Raw genomic sequence first — 20,847 nt, 5'->3', positions numbered from 1 at the left:
TCGCTTCTCCGCTTGCTGTTCAGGAGGTGAAGCTGGGCCCACTGGCCAGCATGGTGGTCCACTAATCGTGGGCTTGGGGCTCACTAGAGAACATTAGGGACATACATAGTTAAAATTTAAAAAGTGCCAGTGACTAGCAGTGTACATATGTTGTATCATTTCATCTTTTCATGAGTCCTGTGGGGTGCATGTTACTATCCCTCTCTCAGACAAGGAAACTTAAATCTCAGAAAAGGGAATTGGCTCACCTTGAGTACCATTCCTGCCCTGAATAGACAGATAAAACACACACACACACATCCCAAGGACATGTCTCCCCAGTACATCCTCCCTAGAAAGTTCTTGCAGTCCAGAAAATCAGGGCATGTATGTCTGTCTATCCAGAGGTATGATGGGGAGTTCCCTTAAACCTTTCTAATGAGCTTCCCCAGTGATGTGTTTCTCCCAACCCACTTTAATGAAATAATCTGAGAGATCAGAGATCTGCTGTGCCAGGACATGGGACGGGCAGGTCCCCTCCACAAACCTCCCCCCGCCCACCATCCTCTCCATTGGAAGGCTGGTTCCGTATGACATCTTATGTCTCTCCTGCCCTTGTCCCTGTCTTGTTTCCTGCTCTCCCTGTTGCAGATGCAGTACCTGGACTCCATGAATGGGGAGGATCTGCTTCTGACAGGGGAGGTGAGCTGGCGCCCTCTCGTGGAGAAGAATCCTCAGAGCATCCTGAAGCCCCATTCCCCAACTTATAACGACGAGGGTCTTTGATGGGCTGATGCCTCTGAACAGCTGGCCAGCTGGCTTTGAGGAACTGCCAGGAGAGAGGTGCTTGTTTGGCCCAGAACCCTGCAGAAAGTGGCCTGAACTGACCTTCAAACAGCATCTGTCAAATATCTGGCCCCATTTGTGTTGATTTTCCTCTTAGTATGCCCAGAAGTCTGATCTGGTGGACTATAGTGCTGGGAGAACCCTTAGCTCTTCTGAGGAATCCACCCCTCAGGAGAAGCCTGGAGCAAGAGCTTTCCAGCACACACTCCCCTGGTCCCTCCAGCAACTACGTGATTGACAACTTTTCCTAAAGGCCCCAGAGAGTTTGGGATAGGTTAGAAAGGGGACACTTCCACCAAGGGCCCGCTGTGGCCAAGGGGCAGTTTGGAATGCTGCTGAGTCAAGACGGGTAACCATGCTCTGTCCTCTGGCTTTGAGCCATGGGGTTGAGTTGGCCATTAAAAGAAACAGAGACTTATCTCTGCCATGGCTCTTCTTTATTCCGGGGTTTTTAGAAACTTATCTGAGATGGCAGTTGCCATATGTTGAGGACCCCACCCAGCTCAGTTAGAGACAGGGAGGGCAAGAGGTCAGGAAGGTCTCTGCTGCTGCTCTTATCTCCAGTTGATGGAGATGTCCCTGTTATGTCCAAGGCATAGCCTGCTAGGCTCCATCCTCTGGGACCCAGGAGGCCTCTGATGGCCAAGGGGCTTGTCACATCCTGAGTCATTTGGAAAGAAGTTCCAAGAACTTAGGTCCTTTTGTCACTTCCCTACCGAACGGGGTGAGGAACATGCTGTCTTTCCTCTCTTGACTCCCTTTACGTGAGATACTGGGGAGAAGAGGAGAAAATTATTTCTGACTTAGTTGTACCATCCCAGGGCCAAGCCCGTGCCCAGCTTTCTAACCCCATCCCAACTTCTGGAGCATGTGCTGCAGAGTCAGCTCAGTCTGTGCACTTGAATCAGTCCCCTCCTTCCTGAGTATGGGTCATTTCTTGGGGAATTTTCTTTGCATTGAAGAAAGAGGGCGGGGAACCATATTGCCCCTCCTTCCCCCATCAAACTTCCTTCATTTAACTTGCTATAAAATGAGTCATATAAAGAAATTCTATATGGGTGAGGTATATCCCACTTCTGTGAAAACATTACAAATCAGACCGCCTTCTCTGAGTTTATTTAAGATGCTTTTGTTGCGAGCGGAGTTCTAGAGTGAAGCCCCCTCTGTGTGTGTGAGATAGTAACACCTTGTAACTCATTACAGCTGGGCACTATTTACATAAACCAGAGCTGAGCCAGGCAGGAATTTGCTGATTAATTTATTTTTAATGGAGTGAAGTATACCATGTACCAAAATAAACTTTACTGTGTGTACCTAACTGCTCCTGGAATGGATGGAAAAATTAATGGAACAGATTTTGGCTCCCAACTCCACACATTAATTCATATATAAAAGTTATTTGAGCCTTAACCCATTTGCTGCCCAGGGCAGCTCCCCAGCCACAGATCCCAGCCCACAGCACCAGTTCAGCTACTGGGCTTGCTTGAGAATCACAGAATTGCAGATTTTTTTTAAAAAAAGATTTTATTTATTTATTCATGATAGTCACACAGAGAGAGAGAGAGAGAGAGAGAGGCAGAGAGAGAAGCAGGCTCCATGCAGGGAGCCCGACGTGGGATTCGATCCCGGGTCTCCAGGATCGCGCCCTGGGCCAAAGGCAGGTGCTAACCCGCTGTGCCACCCAGGGATCCCCCAGAATTGCAGATTTAGAAGAAACTTTAGAGGTCACTTAGTCCAGCTCAGGTCCTGAACTTGACTCCTCTTCTCAGCATTTCAGCTGGCCTATGTCCATACAGGCCGTTTTTTAATACCTCTGCCTGCAGAGCCAAATCCTGTCTCCATAAGCTGAGTAATCATCAAACGGTGCAATTTGCAATATGGAGCTGCCTTTTAGAGAGCCGAATTGTATCTATCAGGTGGGGGATGTCCCAAAGCCCTCAATTCCAGCTGTCAGCATCTTTCACCCACTACACACCCCCTTCCCTTTCAAGATAAAATCCAGTTCCCTGGAGGCTGCAAGGCTCTTCTTAATTTGACCTGTGTTTGTTTCTGAGTCTCTAATTCATTTTTTCTCTGAGCAAACTGAACCGCTTAGGGTTACCTGAAAAGATCACGCTGTATGTTTCCTCCACCTGGCATCCTCACTTCCCCTTCTGACTAGAGAAATCCTATGTGTGCTCAAATACCCACCCCCATTACGTCTTGTCTGCCCCAGGTGGAAACTATTATTTTTTATACCCACTCTCCATCCTGCATTGTGAGCTCCTTCAGAGTGGGCACTGTGTTTGGGTCAATCGCCTTTGTTTTTCTAGTGCCCTAGGAGTGCCTGGCTCACAGTAGGCATCAGTATAAACTTTGACAAATGGAAGAAGGAATGAATAATTAGATCATCAGTCATTATCAGTACAAGCCCTATGAAAAAATCCCTTTCTGGATCATTCTCTGACCTATAGTTCAGCTTATTTTAGCAGTTCAGTATGAAGTACCTCCATTGACCTTTGCATAGAAATGAAAGCTAAATGTTCATTCTGTAGCTGCTTTTTTCTTTCACTCTCTCTTTTTTTAAGTAGTCTTTACACCAACATGGGGGTTGAACTCGGCGACCCTGAGACCAAGAGTCACGAGTCACATGCTCCACTGCCTGGGCCAGCAAGGTGCCCCTCTAGCTACATATATTTCTACTGTAAGTTGTTATTATACAAAACAAGTGAAGGATATTTCTTGCTCTCAGGGAGATTGCTCTTTAGAAATAATTGTAATTTATTTATATTCTGTATACGTCCATAAAGGATCACAGCAAATTAAAAGACACCATTCTAATAAAACTGCAAAGTGATTAAAACAAAATTTAAGGGGATCCCTGGGTGGCTCAGCGGTTTGGCGCCTGCCTTTGGCCCAGGGCGTGATCCTGGAGTCCTGGGATCGAGTCCCGCGTCAGGCTCTCGGCATGGAGCCTGCTTCTCCCTCCTCCTGTGTCTCTGCCTCTCTCTTTCTCTCTGTGTCTATCATAAATAAAAATAAATAAATCTTAAAAAAAAAAAACAATTTAAAAGATAAGATGCAAGTATTAGGAAGTGGGGAGAGAAGTAATCATGTCAGAAAACCTATACTGCTAATAACCAACTTTCACAGGATTTTTGGGGTAATTTATAAAGTAGTTTTAACACATTGTCTCACAGCAGTCCTGTAAAATAGGTATCCTCATCGTTCTTACCGCTTTTCCATGGGTGAGGGACTAAGGCTCACGTCATCTGGGCACAGGAAGAACCGGCTCAGAGTGCCCCAGTTTCCATCTTCCAACCCCGGGGCCCTTGCTCTCTCCCCATCCCACACTGCCCCCCACAGGCCAGTGAGGAAATCTGCAACTGAGTGTAAAACCTTGCTCTGAGTTTCCTGGGAGCCAAAGACAGAAATGGGAGTCAAGGTTCTAAGTATCTTGTTACATAAAAGGAAGTATACTTATTCATCAGAAGAAAGAAATGTTTCAGAGAAGAATATATTACAGGGGTTTTAAATGAGATACACTGAACAATGCAGTGAATAGTACCTCTAAGATTGCAGTTTTGCCCAAAAGTTTGAGAACTGTAAGTAATTGCTGTTTCTTACATCAAGCTGAGATTAAAGCCAAGGCCCCAGTTCAGCTGGATTTTTTTTTTTTTTTTTGCGTTTCTGTTCTGTATTAGACACTGCTTAGTATTTTTACTTGCTATCTCTTAATCTTCAGTGACAAATCTGTGTGGTGGTATTAAATTCCTGTTACCATTGAGGGAAACTACATGAAGCTCAGGGTGGCCCAAACTGACTCTGCATGCAGACTCAAGTGGTTCTGAGACCAAGTCCGATGCATTTAGTTTTAGAGAAGTACCAGATGGGGAAAGGGGCCGTTGTGCCACAGTTAAAAAGTAATAGGAAGCCTTAATTGATATTCCAGCTGCATGGGCTTGTGTGGACAGATTCCCAAACTAACAGGAAAAATCAGAACAAGGGGGTTAGACATCAGAAAAGCCCTGAAGGGACTCAGGACATAAAAGGAGGGACAAAGTTTAGGAAGGTGGAAAGAAAAACAGGAAATGAGCTACCTAGAGGAAGGCACGGAATAGGAAGCTTCTTCAGACTCAAGTGGACCAGCTGAGTGGTTTGTTAAAGGCAGATAAAGGTTGCAGAGAGCCTAGTGGGGGACAGCCTGGGTAATGCTGCACCTGGTAGGCATTCTGGGTAAGGACTGTGACCCTCTGGGAGTGAAGATGTACAGCAGTGTGCAAGGTAGATTGGCTCAGTCAAGAACTAGCCATCTAGGTTTGGGAGCCTGGGGGGTGATTGTAGGGATTCAAAGGGAAGCTCAAACCCCAGAGGTGTTTCAGAGAAATCATGAAGACTTGATGCCTCCTGGCATGTGGAGCCTGAAGAGAGCAGCCTAGAGCTCTCCTGGGAACAGGGGATGGCGAAGTCAGGCAGAAGAGGGAAGCTCAAAGAGAAGAATCCTCTGTAGTGTTTTTTTTTTTTTTTTTCTTCCAAGTGCTAATTATATTATGGGATAGACAGGGCAGGGATTATTGCCCCATCATGCAATAGGAGGACAGGTCCACTGATAAGCAGCCACAAATTGATGCAAGGTGACCCTGTGGCAAAGCCAAACAATCTCCTGTCTTTTGAACCCTACTCCATTGCTTTTGGTGTATGTAGGTTATATCTGTATGGGAGCCAGTCTGGTGGAAGGTGCTCCAGGGAAGGCAAGAGAGGGACTGGACTTCAGGGGATGATTAGGAGGGAGGGGTCTTTAAGGGCTTTGGTCTTGTCTTGGGTGTAGTGTAGAAGGGGCACTTGAAATCATGAAAATGGATGAGCTTCCAGAGGTGAAATGTAGGGAGTGAAATGACCCACTACCAGTCAGCGACTGGGGTGGGTGTGGGAGAAAGCATTCCAGGGTGGGGTGGGGTGGGGCAGGTGGCAGCAAGTGTTGGGGAGGGAGGAGTAGGAAAAGTAGGAACTATGGTAGGAAGTAGAGGCTGGAGGAGAAGTCAGGGGAGAGGAGAGCTTCTAGAAGGAGGAGGTTCTTAATGCTGCATCCTGCAGAGTAGGGGCCAGGGAGTAAGTGAATGAGGCTTAAGGGCTTTAGAGATTATGAAGAGTTAAGAAAGGGTATGGCAGCAGCTGTGATATCTTGGTATGTGGCTAGCTGAAGAGAAATGGAGAAAAATTGGGCAGGAGTTAGGAGAGTAGGTAAGAAGGTGTTTTCAGCACAGAAAAGAATAGGGTAAGAACTAAGGTGTTTTCAGCACAGAAAAAAGCTGAAGATGCACATGGGGGTGAGAGGGAGCCTGATTAAATGTAAAGCACTCAGTGGAGTAGGAAACTTCCTTTTTTTTTTTTTTTTTTCATGTTAAGTAGGAAACTTCTTGTAAATGTTAGGAATTATTAGATCCCTCTGGACATGGGAGCCTGGTCTTGAGAGCAAGGGCCTGCCTTTGGAGGGGAGGAGGGAACTCTTTTCTGAAACCAGATATTGGAATATAGACGGGGACAAGGGGTTTCTGAGGTGAGGGCTGAGAGGGAAAGGCCAGCCCTTTCTGGTCTCGGTGCCCAGGAAACCTAGAGTTATCAGCTGTTGGGGTGAAGGGGAAAGGAAGGGGGGAGCCTGGCAAGTTTGTGGACAGAGAATGAGATAGTCACAAAATGTTTGAACTCTTCCCTTGGGAGCAGTCCTCCTGTACTTGTTGCCCTGTTTCTATCCACTTCTAGCCTTCCCACAGCATCCCACTATGGCTTGCCCACCCCCACCACTGGGTTTGGCCTTAGGGAGGGGTAAACCAGACCCCAGGCCCCCCAGCCATGATCCTCTACCCACTCACCCTTGCTCCAGTGTTAACCACCCATCACAAGTCATCTGTGGCTTCCAGGAGACTTCCCCTGAGCCATGCTGGTGAGCCTAGGACCTGACATTACAGGTCAGGTCCTAGAGATCCTAACTGGAGAAGTCCCAGGAAGGGAGGCTTCAAGTACTGACTTGTAATGTTAAGAAGTGATGGGGGAAAAAAACAAAAGGTAATGGAATATGTGAGTGCTAGAAGAGACTTGGTGACCTCCAACTCAGCCTTCTTACTTTACACATGAGAGGCTGAGGTCCTGAGAGGCTGACTCAAGGTTTCACAGTTGCAAACCAGAACCATAGGTCTTGCTGGCTTGTTTCTTTCCTAGTTTTATCTCTCCTTGTGACCAGAAATGGCTCCTTCACCTCCCAGTCACCATTTGAGAAAAAGCCTGCCTCAGGGCTGTACACTAGTTGGGGACAGGGGAATGGAGACATGGTTCCTCTAAGGTTCCAGATTGGGTCATGAGCTCTAAACCCCAAAGCACTTGGTTTATACGTTGGTTTAACCTGTGGCTTATAATTATTTATGAGTCTGCCTTCCCCACTAAACTGCGAGTTCCTCCAGGGCAGAGACCAAGTCTTACTCATTTTTGTGACCACAGTCCTGGCCTAAAGGAGGCATTAAATACATGTTGGGTAAACTGGATGGACTGGGGGGGGGGGGTGCTGGATAGGTTGGGGAGGGTGAGGTAGCTGGACCAATTATGTTGGGGGCTTAAGAGATCACCAGATAATTCCTCCTTCTCTCAGTTCAAAATAAATTGAGAAATAAGACATAAAAGACAGACATGAAAAAGTGGTTTTACCAGTATTTCTGACAAAGCTGATTAGAGAATGTGGCCAAATGTGCTTGTTAATGATCTAAAACGTGGGGCACCTGGGTGGCTCAGTCGGTTGAGCATCTGACTCGATTTCAGCTCAGGTCACGATCTCGGGGTTGCGCGATTGAGCCCACATCAGGCTCCACACTCAGCTGGGAGTCTGCTTCTCTCCTTCCTCTCTATCTGTCCCTCCCCTGGCTCTGGTACATATGCACTCTCTTTCTCTAAAATGAATAAATAAATCTTTAAAAAAAATAATCTCCTAAAACTAACCATGCTGACCTCCACCCCCAAAAAGAGCAGACCTCTCACTCCCTGGTACAGGGGCAGAACTTTATCTGGAAGTTTACCATGTAGATCAATGAAGAATATGCTACCTTTGCTACAACAGAACCAAAAAAGAGAGGGAGGTCGGTGGAAAGATTCAGCCCAGCTCCTCCTAAGCCACCAATCAGACAAGCCTCCTTCCTTGGAAAGGAAGGGTGAGTGAAGAGAAAAGAGGGGGGTGGTCTCACATTTCACCCTGAAGGAAAGTAGAGTGGGAATTCCCTTCCTGTATGGAAACATTAGTGAGGACAAATCTCCCACCATTAGATGGAATGAGGTGGATGAATGGGTAGAAGGGAGGTTGAGTGAAGGGAAACCCCATCATCACAGTGTCTGTGATAAACAGCCAGCTTTCCAAAATAGAATGCTCAAATTCTTATTCTTGTGGTCTGCCTGCCAGAAGGCTCACCTGTGTGTGGAGGTGAGGAGAGGCCATTGCCTCCTATGAGCTGAAATAAGAGGCCAAATCTCAGAGCCACAGTCCACTGACACAACCGGAGGGCCATGTTCACATTCAGGGCCAGCCTTTGGTCTAGAAAGGGCCCAAGACTGACTGAGGAGAGCTTCCCTTGCTGGTTCATTTGTCTTCAGTGTCACCGAGCCCCTGCCCTTTTGTGCTTGAGAAAGCTCTAGAATCCAGCATGTACTAAACTACTGTTCCTCTCAGTCAGGCACTTGCCATAGAATAGCCCATTTATTCCTTATAAAAACCTGGTGAAGGAAATGATGTTGGTCCCATTTTACAGATTAAGCCACTGTGACTTGACTGTTGAATTTACCCATTAAGTCACAGAGCCAGTGGGACCTCCTGAAGGCCTGTGTGGGTGCTCAAGAACTGAACCACACCCATCTGGGTTGTTTCTAGGAGTCTAGTGCTTTGGGCCTCTCCCCCTGGGAGGTGGGGGGAGGGTTGCTTCCTAAGTTACCCTAAAACACTGCTCTAGGAATCTTGCCAACCTTGTGCTGTCGTCCGTACAACAAGAACCAGCAACTTAGCAAGGCCCTCTCCAGTGTGGCTCCAGATGGCCTTTCCACCAGTTCTTCCTCTGCGCCACAGCCCCCATCTTCCTTCGATAGTCACAGCCTCAGCCTTCTAGTCCTCCCGCTGGGAATACCCTGCTTGCCATTTTGCACACCCGTAAGTCTTTCTCATCCTTTGATCGCCAGCACTGGGAACATTCACTGCTTCTTCCAGTGTCTCTAGGTCATATGTCACTTCACCTTGATTTAAAGGATTGGGTATACCCTGGCTCTCCTACTACCCCTGGCTGCTCCTCCCAGGAGTATTGTCTCCCCTGACCCAGAAGTGCCACATAAAAGGTGTGTGGCAGTGTTGGCATCAGAGCAGCCTGCAACTGAGGGGCTGCAGCTCAACCTTTGCTCCTACTGTCCCCACATGACAGTCACCTGCCCAGGTACCACTTGGCTTATAAGAGACAACAGACAGGGCTAAGTGCCCCCCAGGATGGCAGAATGATGCCAAGCAGGCGCTGACACATCTCCTGGACATGACATCTTTCTTCCTTTTAATAACAGTTATTAAGGGGCCTGTGCCAACACACTGAAGTGAGGGGCTGGGCTTTGCTATCTGTATGGCTCCTATCGCACTGGGTCTCCACCCCTAGGCCCAGCCCCAAGGCCAGGATACATCGGTTGTTTGTATTGGCCTTGGATTGCCCTTTACCCGTTCAGCCCATAGAAGGGGCAGCCAGTCTTGCAACCTGGGGAATTTGATTTGATTTACACACTTTTGTGATCAGGACATCAGGGATACCTTAGAGCCTTTTCCACTTCAGTTCAGTCTGCCCATCCCTGCTTCCTCAGTTGATCTTGTATACACACCCAGTACTGCACTCCAGAGTTAAGGTCAGAGACTTCCGAGGCTGCCCAGACACTCCCGAGGCTGCCCAGACACTCATGCACACAAATAGATCTGTACCCAGACATGCACACAAGTACACCTAGACACATGCATACTTTGGTAAGCATACACTGATATATGATTATTTAGACAGCCAGGCAGACATACAAACATCACAGATAGTATGTTCATGTACCTACATGCACAGGTAGTTCTGCATGGGCATGTGTAGGTACATTGAGTTGAGCCATATGAAATTACTAGTATTCAGTGTTGTTGTTTTCTTCCAAAAATAGAATCTAGAAGTGCCTGGCTAACTCAGTTGGTAGAGCATGCGATTCCTGATCTCAGGGTTGTGAGTTCAAGTCCCACACTGGTGTAGAACTTACTTAAAAAAGGGGGCACCTGGGTAGCTCAGTTGGTTAAGTGTCTGCCCTCAGCTCAGGTCATGATCCTGGGGTCCTAGGATCAAGCCCTGCATCAGGCTCTCTGCTCAGTGAGGCGTCTGCTTGTCCCTCTCTCTCTGTCCTTTCCCCCTATGTGTGCTCTCTCTCAAATAAAATCTTAGAGAATCTGCAGCCTCAGTGGTGCAGCAGTTTAGCGCCGCCTGCAGCCCAGGGTGTGATCCTGGAGACCCGGGATCGAGTCCCACATCAGGCTCCTTGCATGGAGCCTGCTTCTCCCTCTGCCTGTGTCTCTGCCTCTCTCTCTCTCTCTCTGTGGTTCTCATGAATCAATCAATCAATCAATCAATCTTTAAAAAAAGATCTTAGAGAATCTAATACAAAGTGGGCATGGAGAGAAATATAAAAAAATCTAGAGCCAAATTGTACACTCCTGTTTAAGCAGTATTATTCACAATAGCCAAAAAGTGGAAACAACCCAAGTGTCCATCAGTGGAAGAATGGATAAGCAATGGGGTATATACACACAATAGAATATTCAGCCTTAAAAAGGAAGGAAATTCTCACTCATGCTCCCACATGGATGAACCTGGAGGACACTGTGCTAAGTAAAACATGCTAGTCATTAAAAGACGAATACTGTTTGATTCCACTTACATGAGATGCTTAGAGTGGTCATATTTATAGAGTCAGAAAGTAGAATGGTGGTTACAAGAGGCTGGGGGAGAGCTGTTGTTTAATTAAGGGTACAGAGTTTCGACTGAGGAAGATGAAAAAGTTCTGGAGATGGATGGTGGTGATTGTTGCACAACAATATGAATGTACTTAATTATACTGAACTGTATACTTAAAAATGGTTAAGATGGTAAACTTTATATGTATTTTACCACAATTAAAAATGATTTTTAAAAAGATAGCCAAAAATATGTATCATCAGATAGATGTGTAAATACTGAGGGACAAACAGGAACACAACAACGCAGGAAACATGCTGCCTCCCCTCCCAGGAGCACATCTCCAACCCAGATAAGGCCCTGGTTCTCCCGCTAAACAAATCTGGAGATAAGGCCCTAATGAAGGCCCTGCCTCCTTGGATATCCCCACAGCTCATTACCCTCCCACAGTCTGGCTCTGCTTATTCAACCTCCTGCCCCTCATGCAGCCTCCCCTCCCCTAGGGAAGGGCCTCTTTAGAGTACCCAGTGTTCTAATTTCTGCCCCTGCCCCTGGAATGCAATAGAATGGCCCAGCATTTCACCTTTTGGCCTTACCCTGACCCCTGGACTCCTCACTTCTAGGCTCCTCAAAGACAAAGCACCAGTCCCATTCATCTTTGGTCCCAGGACCCAGCTCAACATGGGAACCCCTAAATCCCTCTGCCCCCTGCCATGAATGTGTTAGGCCCTGTGTGAAGCTCTGTGGACATAGGACCTGTGTTTGGTCTGAACATGATCACAGACCACATAAAGCAAGTGCAATCAGTATGATACAAGGTTGTGAGACATGGTCTTTGGTCTCCTGCTCTCCAGGCCATCCTCATCAGAGCTCGTTTCTCCTTAGAAGAGGAACACCTTGAGCTGGCACTGTGCACCATTGTGACCACTTCTACCTGGCCTGCCTCCCTAACTAACTGCCATCCGCTGACCTCTCTTCTCCAGAACAAATGCTTTTACTTATGCTACTGAGTACTCTGCAACTGTGGCCTTTCTTGGAGGCAAAGAACAGAAACCTGCCTGCTCTTTTTGCCTTCTGACCTTGCAGTGTGGCCCCTACATCCTCTGAAACCTTTCTTACTAACATTTAATACTCAGCCCCTGAGTTGGGGAGGAAGGCTGCGGTGTGGCCCACACAAGGCCAAGAGCTTCCCTGGAGTTGAAGGTGTTAGAAACATAGCTATCTGGAACAGCATTTCTCCGGGGTGGGCCTTGGCCCACTGCCCCCTGTGCACTGGGGTATGTATAAAAAGCAGGGTCCAGAAACCTACTCAGACTTTCTGGATTTGAATCTCAGATGCGTGGAGCCTGGAGATCTGCATTTTAACTCTTCCCGGCTATTCTCGGGGCCTAGGGTGAAAGCCACTGCTCTAGATCCTTGGAGGATGGCCTCAGAGCCAGGGTGGGGCTTGGGCAGGGAACTGTGTCAGTTATGGAGGTAGAGAGTGGCAGAGCCACTATGGGAGCAGAGAGGCCCAGATGGGGTCAGATAGGTGATGATGTCCTTGACAGTTCTGTGTGACACTCTGTTGAGTTCTTACTTAGGGCCTGTGTGCAGGTTGTGCCAAGGTTTGTGATATCCACCATGGTTTGGGGTTATGGTTAGTCTCTGAATTAGCATTTGAATCTGCTTACATGAATTTAATCAAAATGTGTGGTCTGCATATGTCAGCCTATGCTCTATGTCTATGTGTCAACTGTCAGTATGTCAGCCTGTCTGCTTGTGTTTTCACATCTTTATCTCCCATGTCTTGAGTCATTTATCCACTCTGGTGTGTATGTGTGTGCATACTTGTGTGTGTGTGTGTGTGTGTGTGTGTGTGTGCATTTGTGTCCCTGAGCAGGCCTGGGTCCCTCTGGACCATAACCCAACCTCCATGGGGGCTCTGGAAGGTCAGGGTTTGGAGGGAACTTGTTCCAAGCCTGGTGGGGATGGGGCAGGTGATACTGGGGTGGGGCAGGGTGGGGGGTGGGGGCAAGAGTGTGTGCTAAGGGCCTAGCACCACCATTTCCCTGGGCGGGCGAGTCTCAACAGCAGGCAGACAGGTGAGGCTGACCTGACAAGTTCTAGAGGCCAGGGGCAATGGGGCGGAGCATGGCTCTGACTTAGGGTGGCAACAGGTTGGGGGCCCTGGCACATTCAGGGCCGGTAGGCAGGCAGACGGTGGTTCTACTGGTGTCTCTCCTACTACAGCCAACCCTAGGGTGCAGGCCATGGAGCCTGCGGGAGGGTGAGGACAGCCAGGTGGGCAGGCATGTTTGGAAGCCTAGGGCCGGGGGACTTGGGAGCCCAGGGCATGGCAGGACCCCTGAGGGGCCGGGTGGAGGAGCTAAAGAGGCCATGGTGGCGGGAGGCCTCACCATTGGTACTCCAGCACAGTGAGGCTGCTAGGCTGGCAGCTGATGCCCTCCTGGAGCGGGGCAAAGCTGCCTACCTGCAGGTCATCTCTGAGGAGCGGGAGCTGCCCTTCCTGAGTGCTCTGGATGTGGACTACATGACCAGCCATGTGCATGGGAGCCCTGAGCTCAATGAGGCCCAGGGATTGGACGGCTCAGGGCCTGACCGCCTCAGCCTGCTCTCTGAAGTCACTTCAGGCACTTACTTTCCCATGGCCTCCGACATAGAGCCCCCGGACCTGGACTTGGGCTGGCCTGAGGTTCCACAGGCCACGGGCTTCAGCCCCACCCAGGCTGTTGTCCACTTCCAGCGGGACAAGGCCAAGAACATCAAGGACCTTCTGCGTTTTCTCTTCAGCCAGGCCCGCACGGTAAGGACTTTATCTCTTCAAGCATTCATTTCACAGATGTGGAAACTGAAGCCCATGGAGGGAAGGGGACCAACCCAAGGCCATACAGCAGTTTAGCGGCAGCATTGGGAGTAGAACCTCTGCCCTGGAGGGTAGGTGTGTATTTTATTTACCTTGGTAACCCCTTGACACTCAAGAACATTAGTCTACAAACACCACAGAAATGCATGCAAAATTGTGCATATGGCAGGGAAGGATCTTCAGTATCTTTCTTGGGAGAGGGTCCATGGCCTTCATGAGATTCTCAAAAAGGTTTATGATCCCAGACTAAGAACTCCAACCTTGGTGAACATTTGAGTCACTTCCTTGACTTGCAGGGGAGGAAACTGAGGCCAGAGAGAGGCTAGAACTTGCTCAGGTATGTCCAGTCAGTAGGTGAAATAGAGCTCAGGGGGAGAGAAAGGGGCCCTGACTCAGGGCTGGGCGCATGTTCGGCCCTGCCTCCTGGTGCATGTTCCCAGCCGCACCTCACCCCTTGCCTACTGCATCTCCAGCTGGGCCTGAAGCAGGAAAAGGGCACTGGTGCCTGGGCTCAGCATGGCATTTGAGGGCTGGGCTTTTAGTTTTGCACCAAAAGGGAAGGGGAATGAAGGCTTCTGGGCTCAAGGATGGGGAGTAGGGGCTCAGGAGAAAGAGACGCAGGAGAGCTGGTACAGGTGGTCAGTACCTGGGAAGTCTCCAGCCACAGACTAACACAGCTCTGTTCCTGAACCCTGATCTCTGACTCAAGAGGCAGGGTATGGATCAGATGACCCCAGGAAGGATTTGAGGTGAGTTAGACTCAGTGTCTTTGTCTGGGAGAGCAACCCAGAGGGTGCCTGCTGCAGAGATCAGGAGCCAGCATGCTGCGATCTCACGGGTACCTCCAGAGCCTCCCTGGTAAACCTGCCTGTGCCCCAGGCAGGGGAGGGCCAGGCCTGATTGGCACTGGGAATGCGGTTATTAGTGAGGTGGCTGCTGTCATCACTCCTGCCCCTTTGATGTTTCCTGCCTGACCTTGTTCCCCCTGTTCCTGGCCAGGCCTGTGCCAAGGAATAGGGCATCCTCCACTATACTATACCTGCACTTTGCCTCCTTATTCCCATCTAGACCCCACCACCACCCCCTGGGCCAGGAGCCATGCTTCCACTCTGGGCTGCCACTGACTCTCAGAGTGACCTTGGGAAGTACTTCCTTTTCCTGTGAGCCAATATCCTTGTTTGTTAAGCAGGCAGGAGGAAAGGAACATTTATTGAGTGCCTGTCATGTGTTGAGTATTTTCACATCTAATCACAGAATGAGGACATATAGGTATCATTGTCCTCATTTAACAGATGAAGAGATTGAGGCCTGCAGAGGTAAAGCCACTCACCCTGGGCCACATCACTAGGAAATAGCAGAGTGCAGATTCGAACCCCATTCTGTCTGGCTCCAGAACTGGAGTGCTTTGCCTTGTACCTCTTGCCTCTCAGCCTGGATAAGGAGAGGCGGTTCTTTTTTTTTTTTTTTTTTAATTTAATTTATTTATGATAGTCACGGAGAGAGAGAGAGAGGGGGGGGGGCAGAGACACAGGCAGAGGGAGAAGCAGGCTCCATGCACCGGGAGCCCGACGTGGGATTCGATCCCGGGTCTCCAGGATCGCGCCCTGGGCCAAAGGCAGGCGCCAAACCGCTGCGCCACCCAGGGATCCCAGGAGAGGCGGTTCTTACAGCACATATATGCAAGGGAAAGAAGGAGCAGTTGGGGGCTTGACAGTGGGAGGAGTTTTTCAGGGCTTCTCTGAGGCAGCCCATTATATGAGGAGACCACAAGCCCCAGCCCCACAACTGAGCAGAAAACTGGGTTCCACCTGTCGTGGATGGAAGTGAGGGAGTCTGTGGGTATAAGATACCACACCAGACCTCTGCAGCTTCACAGGGAAACTGAGGCAGGTCTAGCAGAGGGTTTGAGGATCCCAATAACTGGCTTGTAGCTCCAATTCTTGAGGAAGGAACCTCTGACAGAGTAGGACTGGAACTAGTGGGAGAGTATGAGGGCCTGCGCTGGGAATCGGGGTCTGGCTTCTGCTCTGACTCCCTTCCCACCCTGGGCCTCAGTCTATCCACAGATATCTTTGAGAAGCTCGTGACAGATAAACACTCTGTCCTCAAAAATATGCACACTGAAACTTTCAAACATATCCTGGGTGTTCAAGACAGTGGAATCTCCCTGTGTCTAAATTAAGAACCCCTGAGCTAGGTTATTGCTAAAAGCCCTTCCAGTCCAGATGTTCTCATAGGCTCCAGCCTTCTGATTTTAAGCCCAGGTCTCTTTTCCTGGGACCCCAGCTCCTACCCCTGGGCAATGTCCCGGGCAGGGCTGAGTTTCCCCTACGTCCCCCAGGTGATAGCTGTGGTGATGGATGTATTCACTGACATGGAGCTTCTGTGTGACCTCATGGAGGCCTCGAGCCGGCGTGGTGTCCCCGTCTACCTGCTTCTGGCTCAGGAGCACCTAAGGCACTTCCTGGAGATGTGCTACAAGATGGATCTCAATGGGGGACACCTGCCGGTTAGTGAGGGACGGGGCAGTAACAAGGGAGTGGGGCGGGGATCAGGGAGGGCAGAAGAGTCAGGTGCCCAGGAAGCATTGGGGGTCGATGGGAGTGGGCAGCTGAGTTCCTTTAGCTGTTTAACAAAGTTAGAGACTGCATGGGATTTGGACATGGCTTGAGCCCCATTCTCTCAAGGTCACCACCCAACTTCCCTTTCTCCTTGGCCCAGAATATGCGTGTGCGGAGCACGTGTGGGGACACGTACTGCAGCAAGGCAGGCCGCCGCTTCACAGGGCAAGCCCTGGAGAAGTTTGTTGTCATCGACTGCGAGCAGGTGGTGGCAGGCAACTACAGGTGAGCATGTGGGACAAGGGGCTGCCACCAGCTGGTGAGGGCACCTGGGATCTGGCAGCTTGAACTTGCCTCCATCCACCCATCCCTTCCAACAGGGACTGAGCACCTGCCACGTGCCAGGCACTGTGCAGGGCTCAAGGGATAGTGTGGGAAACAAGACAGCCCCAGGCAGGGCCCTGGAGGAGTTCTGTGGAAGGATTGCTTTAATGCCTTTGGCATAGAAAATGCCTATGGCACCTGAGAACTTGAGGGACTTTGGGGAATCTTGCCCCCGGTCCACTTTATAGATGAGCAAGTTGAAGCCCTGAGATGGGAAACCATGGACCCAAGTCCTCTGAGCTGAGCTTGGACAAGCACAGACTCTGAAGTCAGGGCTCTCCACTGCCCCCCCCCCACCCCGCACCCCCCTCACTTGGGTCCTCATGGTGGTGGAGTTGTCTTGGTATGCTCCCGTGGTTGTGACCTCTGAATAGCCCCAGGGTCCTGCACTTTGCCTTCTGACCCTGACCCTCTGCCCCCAGCTTCACCTGGCTTTGCAGCCAGGCCCACACTAGCATGGTGCTGCAGCTAAGGGGCCGCATCGTGGAAGACTTTGACCGGGAGTTCCGCTGTCTGTATGCCGAGTCTCGGCCTGTGGAGGGCTTCTGTGGTGGTGAGGATCTTGTATCTCCTAGGGTACTGTGTCCTCCTCCAGTGGCCTTGGGATTTGGGCCCGGTGTGCCAAGCCCCCCCTCATCCTCACCCTCCAGCATCAGCCTCAGCAGCATCAAACGCTCACCTCTAATGGGCCACTCTTCTTATCTCGCTCCACCAGGTGGTAGTGGCCTCAGTGATACGGGTAGGGGGTCCTCATCCCTGAACCCTGCCCGCCTTGAGGCCAGTGGCCAGACCTCTCTGCAACGCCAGCTGTCAGACCCGAAGCATGCCTCCCTACTGGGGCCCTACAGATCCAATCTAGGCAAGCTGGGGGCATCCCCATGGTCACAGTCCTCTCCTGCCCTCAACCACAATGGTCACAGCCCCTTGACCCTAGCAGTGGGGTCACCTCTGCTTGCTCGCCAACGCCCTCTCCTCCCCTTCCCCCAGGGTGTTGCCACCCTGTCCCGGGTCCCAGAGAATGGGCTTCTGGGAAGCCAGGAGTCTAACCCCCAACGAGATCGCTGGGTACCTAGCACAACCCTGGAGACAGTGCAGGAGAAGAAGGTGTCTTTGAGTCAGAGCCATAGCCAATTGGATCTCCTTGTCCCCTTCCCCAGAGCCAGAGAAGCTGGAGACCCTGATTCTGGGGTTAACCCCAACTCAGACTCCCTCTGGCCTAGAGAGCAGGCCCCAGAGGACAGGAGGTTGTCCCCAAACCAGAGACACAACCAGCTGGATCTCCTGCCCCAGTCCCAGGGTGCTGGGAGTATCTCTGAGTCAGGTTCCCCCAGACCTGGCAATCAAACTCCAGAGGATAAGAGGCTGTCCTCAAAGCACAGTCATGGCCAAATGGACCTCCTGGTACAGTACCCCAAGGCTGGGGGCTCCAGAGCATCCCCTGGAGCCAACTCCTCAGCTAGGGCTGGCAAGCAGGGTCAAGATGAGCAACGACGGACCCTGGGCCACAGCCAGCTGGACCTCATCACAAAGTTTGGCCCATTCCGAGGCGAGGGGCCTGGGCCCAGTGGTCTCCCCATACCAAGTCCTGCTCGAAAGGCTGGAGTAGGCTCTGGGGATGAGAAGCGGCTGACCTTGGGCCACAGCAAGCTGGACCTCATCACCAAGTATCATCAGTTGCAGGGCACTAGGCAAAGACCTGAGCCTGGCCTCCCTGAGGGCCCCACAGGTGGACATCACAATGGCAGTAACAATGGCCCATTTGGGGATGAGAAGCGGCTGACCTTGGGCCACAGCAAGCTGGACCTCATCACCAAGTATCATCAGTTGCAGGGCACTAGGCAAAGACCTGAGCCTGGCCTCCCTGAGGGCCCCACAGGTGGACATCACAATGGCAGTAACAATGGCCCATTTGGGGATGAGAAGCGGCTGACCCTGGGCCACAGCAAACTGGACCTCATCACTAAGTACAACAAATCCAAGTTCAAGCTGCTCCGAAGCCGCTTTGAGTCCTAGTCCTGCTCCCAGCAGGGACATATCCTTCTTCCATCTACTTGGACTCTAGGTTTACTGAGGTTCCAGACTCTAGGGTGTTCAAACAGGGGCTGCATGGGGAGCATTTAGTGTCTAGAAGCCCATATTAGACATTCATGGGGCTCAGGAGTCTTGCTTATGAACACACCTGCACACACACACACACACACACACACACACACACACACAGATGGAACCCACAATATTTACCATTTGCCACTGCTGGGCACTTCACACTGGCTAATTCTCATTCTTCGTCCTCACAACCTCTTACAAGATAGACCTCTATTAGGTAGACATTTCTAAGGTCACAGGTATTATATTTTCTATTTTATAAATGTGGAAGCTGAGGCCCAGAGAGTTTGATGACTTGCTTGGGATCAAATCCAAGTCAATGGCAGAGCCAGGGCCCAAACCCATGTCTTTGACTCTTAAGATTGTGTTTTTGCACACCATTGTCAACAGTTCACATGTCCCCATGTACACAAAATACACCACAGAGATGCCCCAAATGCCTACACAATACACTGACAGGGTTCACACTCACAGACACACACTAAGTACACAAAGGTCCATGTGATAACACTCAGAATTCTAGTTATACTCAATAAATGTTATATGACTAAATGAATGGCTACACAACATATATGCATTCAGTGCACACTGAAGAACCCTCAGGATCCACAAACAATAAATATGTATATAACCACACACATAAACACAGAGGCATGCACACACCAACCAGTGTCTTCTTTGATCTTAGCTGTGTACCTGGCCCTGTACTGAGCACACCACAGGACTGATAAGTGAATCAGGCGCAGTCCCTGGGAGACACGGATTAAAAGCATAAACCAAGTCAAGATAGAACTGTATCTCAACAGAGGCTAATCAGTGACAGGGTGGTAGAGAAGGGCAGAGAGTGGTGGTGGTGGTGGAGTGGTGAGCAGTTTCAAAGTGGTGAGCAGCTTTTGAGGCAGGCCTTGAAGTATGGGGAGGATTGGACAGATGAAGAAGAGGAATTCCTGGCATATGGGAAGCAGATGAAGAGAGGCCAGGGAGAGGACTGGAGGAGGGGATCTGAGATGAACTGGGGATGATGTAGAGGGCATGGATACTCAGACTCTGACACGTGCACGTGCATGCGTGCACACGCACACACACTCATCATCATTTTGCTGAGTGTCCCTAGAAGCACAGGCTCTGACAGGTTGTATGTTCTTTTCCTGAGCTCATCACCTGCCTGGGACAATCTACACGGTACAAATCAATAAAAGCAGACATGCTGTGACCTAGCAGCAGCCTGGTGTGTGCTGAAAAAGGTGGAGTTTTGAAGCTGCATGTTGAGGGCGGAGAAAAGGCACCATTTGGTCCAATTATGGAGGGCTCCCTGAGGGAGAGTGGATGGCTGCTGAAGGGCTAGGGGGAGGACAAGGGCTCCAGGACCCCTCTATCTTCATTGTAACTTTTTAAAAAAGTTTTTTAAAAACTTATTTATTAATGAGAGACACACACACAGAGAAAGGCAGAGACACAGGCAGAGGGAGAAGCAGGCTCCATGCAGGGACTCGATCCATCCGGGGTCTCCGGGATCACACCCCGGGCTGAAGGCGGCGCTAAACCGCTAAGCCACAGGGGCTGCCCCATTGTGACTTTCTAAGAGGCCCAGGGGCATTTTGTGGATACAAAATGTAGATCAAGTTCATCTCATCGATGAGAGCAGGTCCCTTGACTGCCACCATTTATCTTGGGGGCAGAAAGTGGTGCATGTGATCAAGCACATGCAAGGGGCAACACACCATTGTCCATCTGGCCTCTCCCTAAGACCCGGTTTCATCCGTCCTCCCCTCTCTTCAATACCTTCTTCAGCCTGGTTTCTTCTACTTCACTGGCCACGCCTCCTCTCCAGCCTTTGTCTTGGTCTCATTTCTCCCCACTAGACACCTCCACGGGTGACCTCGTCCACCCCAGGCTTCGGCCCCAAATATCAGCCCTTTACTGTCCCCTGGGCTCTAGATCTGGCCTCGACGTCTGTCTCGCACCTCACACTAGGCACGTCACCTTCCTCACCCCTGCCCTTCCTCTTAGCCTTTACTTCAACAGATACCTCCATCATCCACTCGTCAGGTATCTGCCGGGCATCCCTGGCTCCTCCTCTCTTACGCCTCGCATCCAACCAGCCACAGGTCTCGGTCAGTTGTATCTCCGAAAAAGCTCCCGAATGAAT

The 20,847-nt window shown here is 50.2% G+C and overlaps 2 protein-coding genes across 11 annotated transcripts in view; both read left to right on the top strand.

The window, feature by feature from the left end:
* Positions 1–2,143, top strand: part of UQCC1 (ubiquinol-cytochrome c reductase complex assembly factor 1) — a 96,785-nt gene extending 94,642 nt beyond the window's left edge. For all 9 annotated transcript variants that reach the window (XM_072800726.1, XM_072800730.1, XM_072800727.1 and 6 more), the window contains one exon: positions 631–2,143. In XM_072800726.1, the coding sequence (XP_072656827.1) occupies positions 631–765 (135 nt within the window). In that variant the 3' untranslated portion in view covers positions 766–2,143. The remainder of the gene's footprint in view (positions 1–630) is intronic.
* Positions 2,144–12,803: 10,660 nt separating this feature from the next.
* On the top strand, positions 12,804–20,818 carry FAM83C (family with sequence similarity 83 member C). Of its 2 annotated transcripts, XM_072800719.1 has the most exons (5): positions 12,804–13,587; positions 15,989–16,156; positions 16,369–16,493; positions 17,015–17,145; positions 17,308–19,915. In XM_072800719.1, exons 1-5 carry the CDS (start codon positions 13,075–13,077, stop codon positions 18,603–18,605), a joined length of 2,235 nt encoding a protein of 744 aa, XP_072656820.1. In that variant the 5' UTR covers positions 12,804–13,074; the 3' UTR covers positions 18,606–19,915. The 2 variants fall into 2 exon arrangements, with proteins under 2 accessions (XP_072656820.1, XP_072656819.1); XM_072800718.1 differs by having other exon boundaries at positions 17,015–20,818.
* The last annotated feature ends 29 nt before the right edge of the window (positions 20,819–20,847 follow it).

Source organism: Canis lupus, chromosome 26 (assembly GCF_048164855.1).
Source record: "Canis lupus baileyi chromosome 26, mCanLup2.hap1, whole genome shotgun sequence".
Classification (NCBI taxonomy): Eukaryota; Metazoa; Chordata; class Mammalia; order Carnivora; family Canidae; genus Canis; species Canis lupus.
Note: the sequence above shows the minus strand (reverse complement) of the source record. Positions and strands in the feature narration are given on the sequence as shown.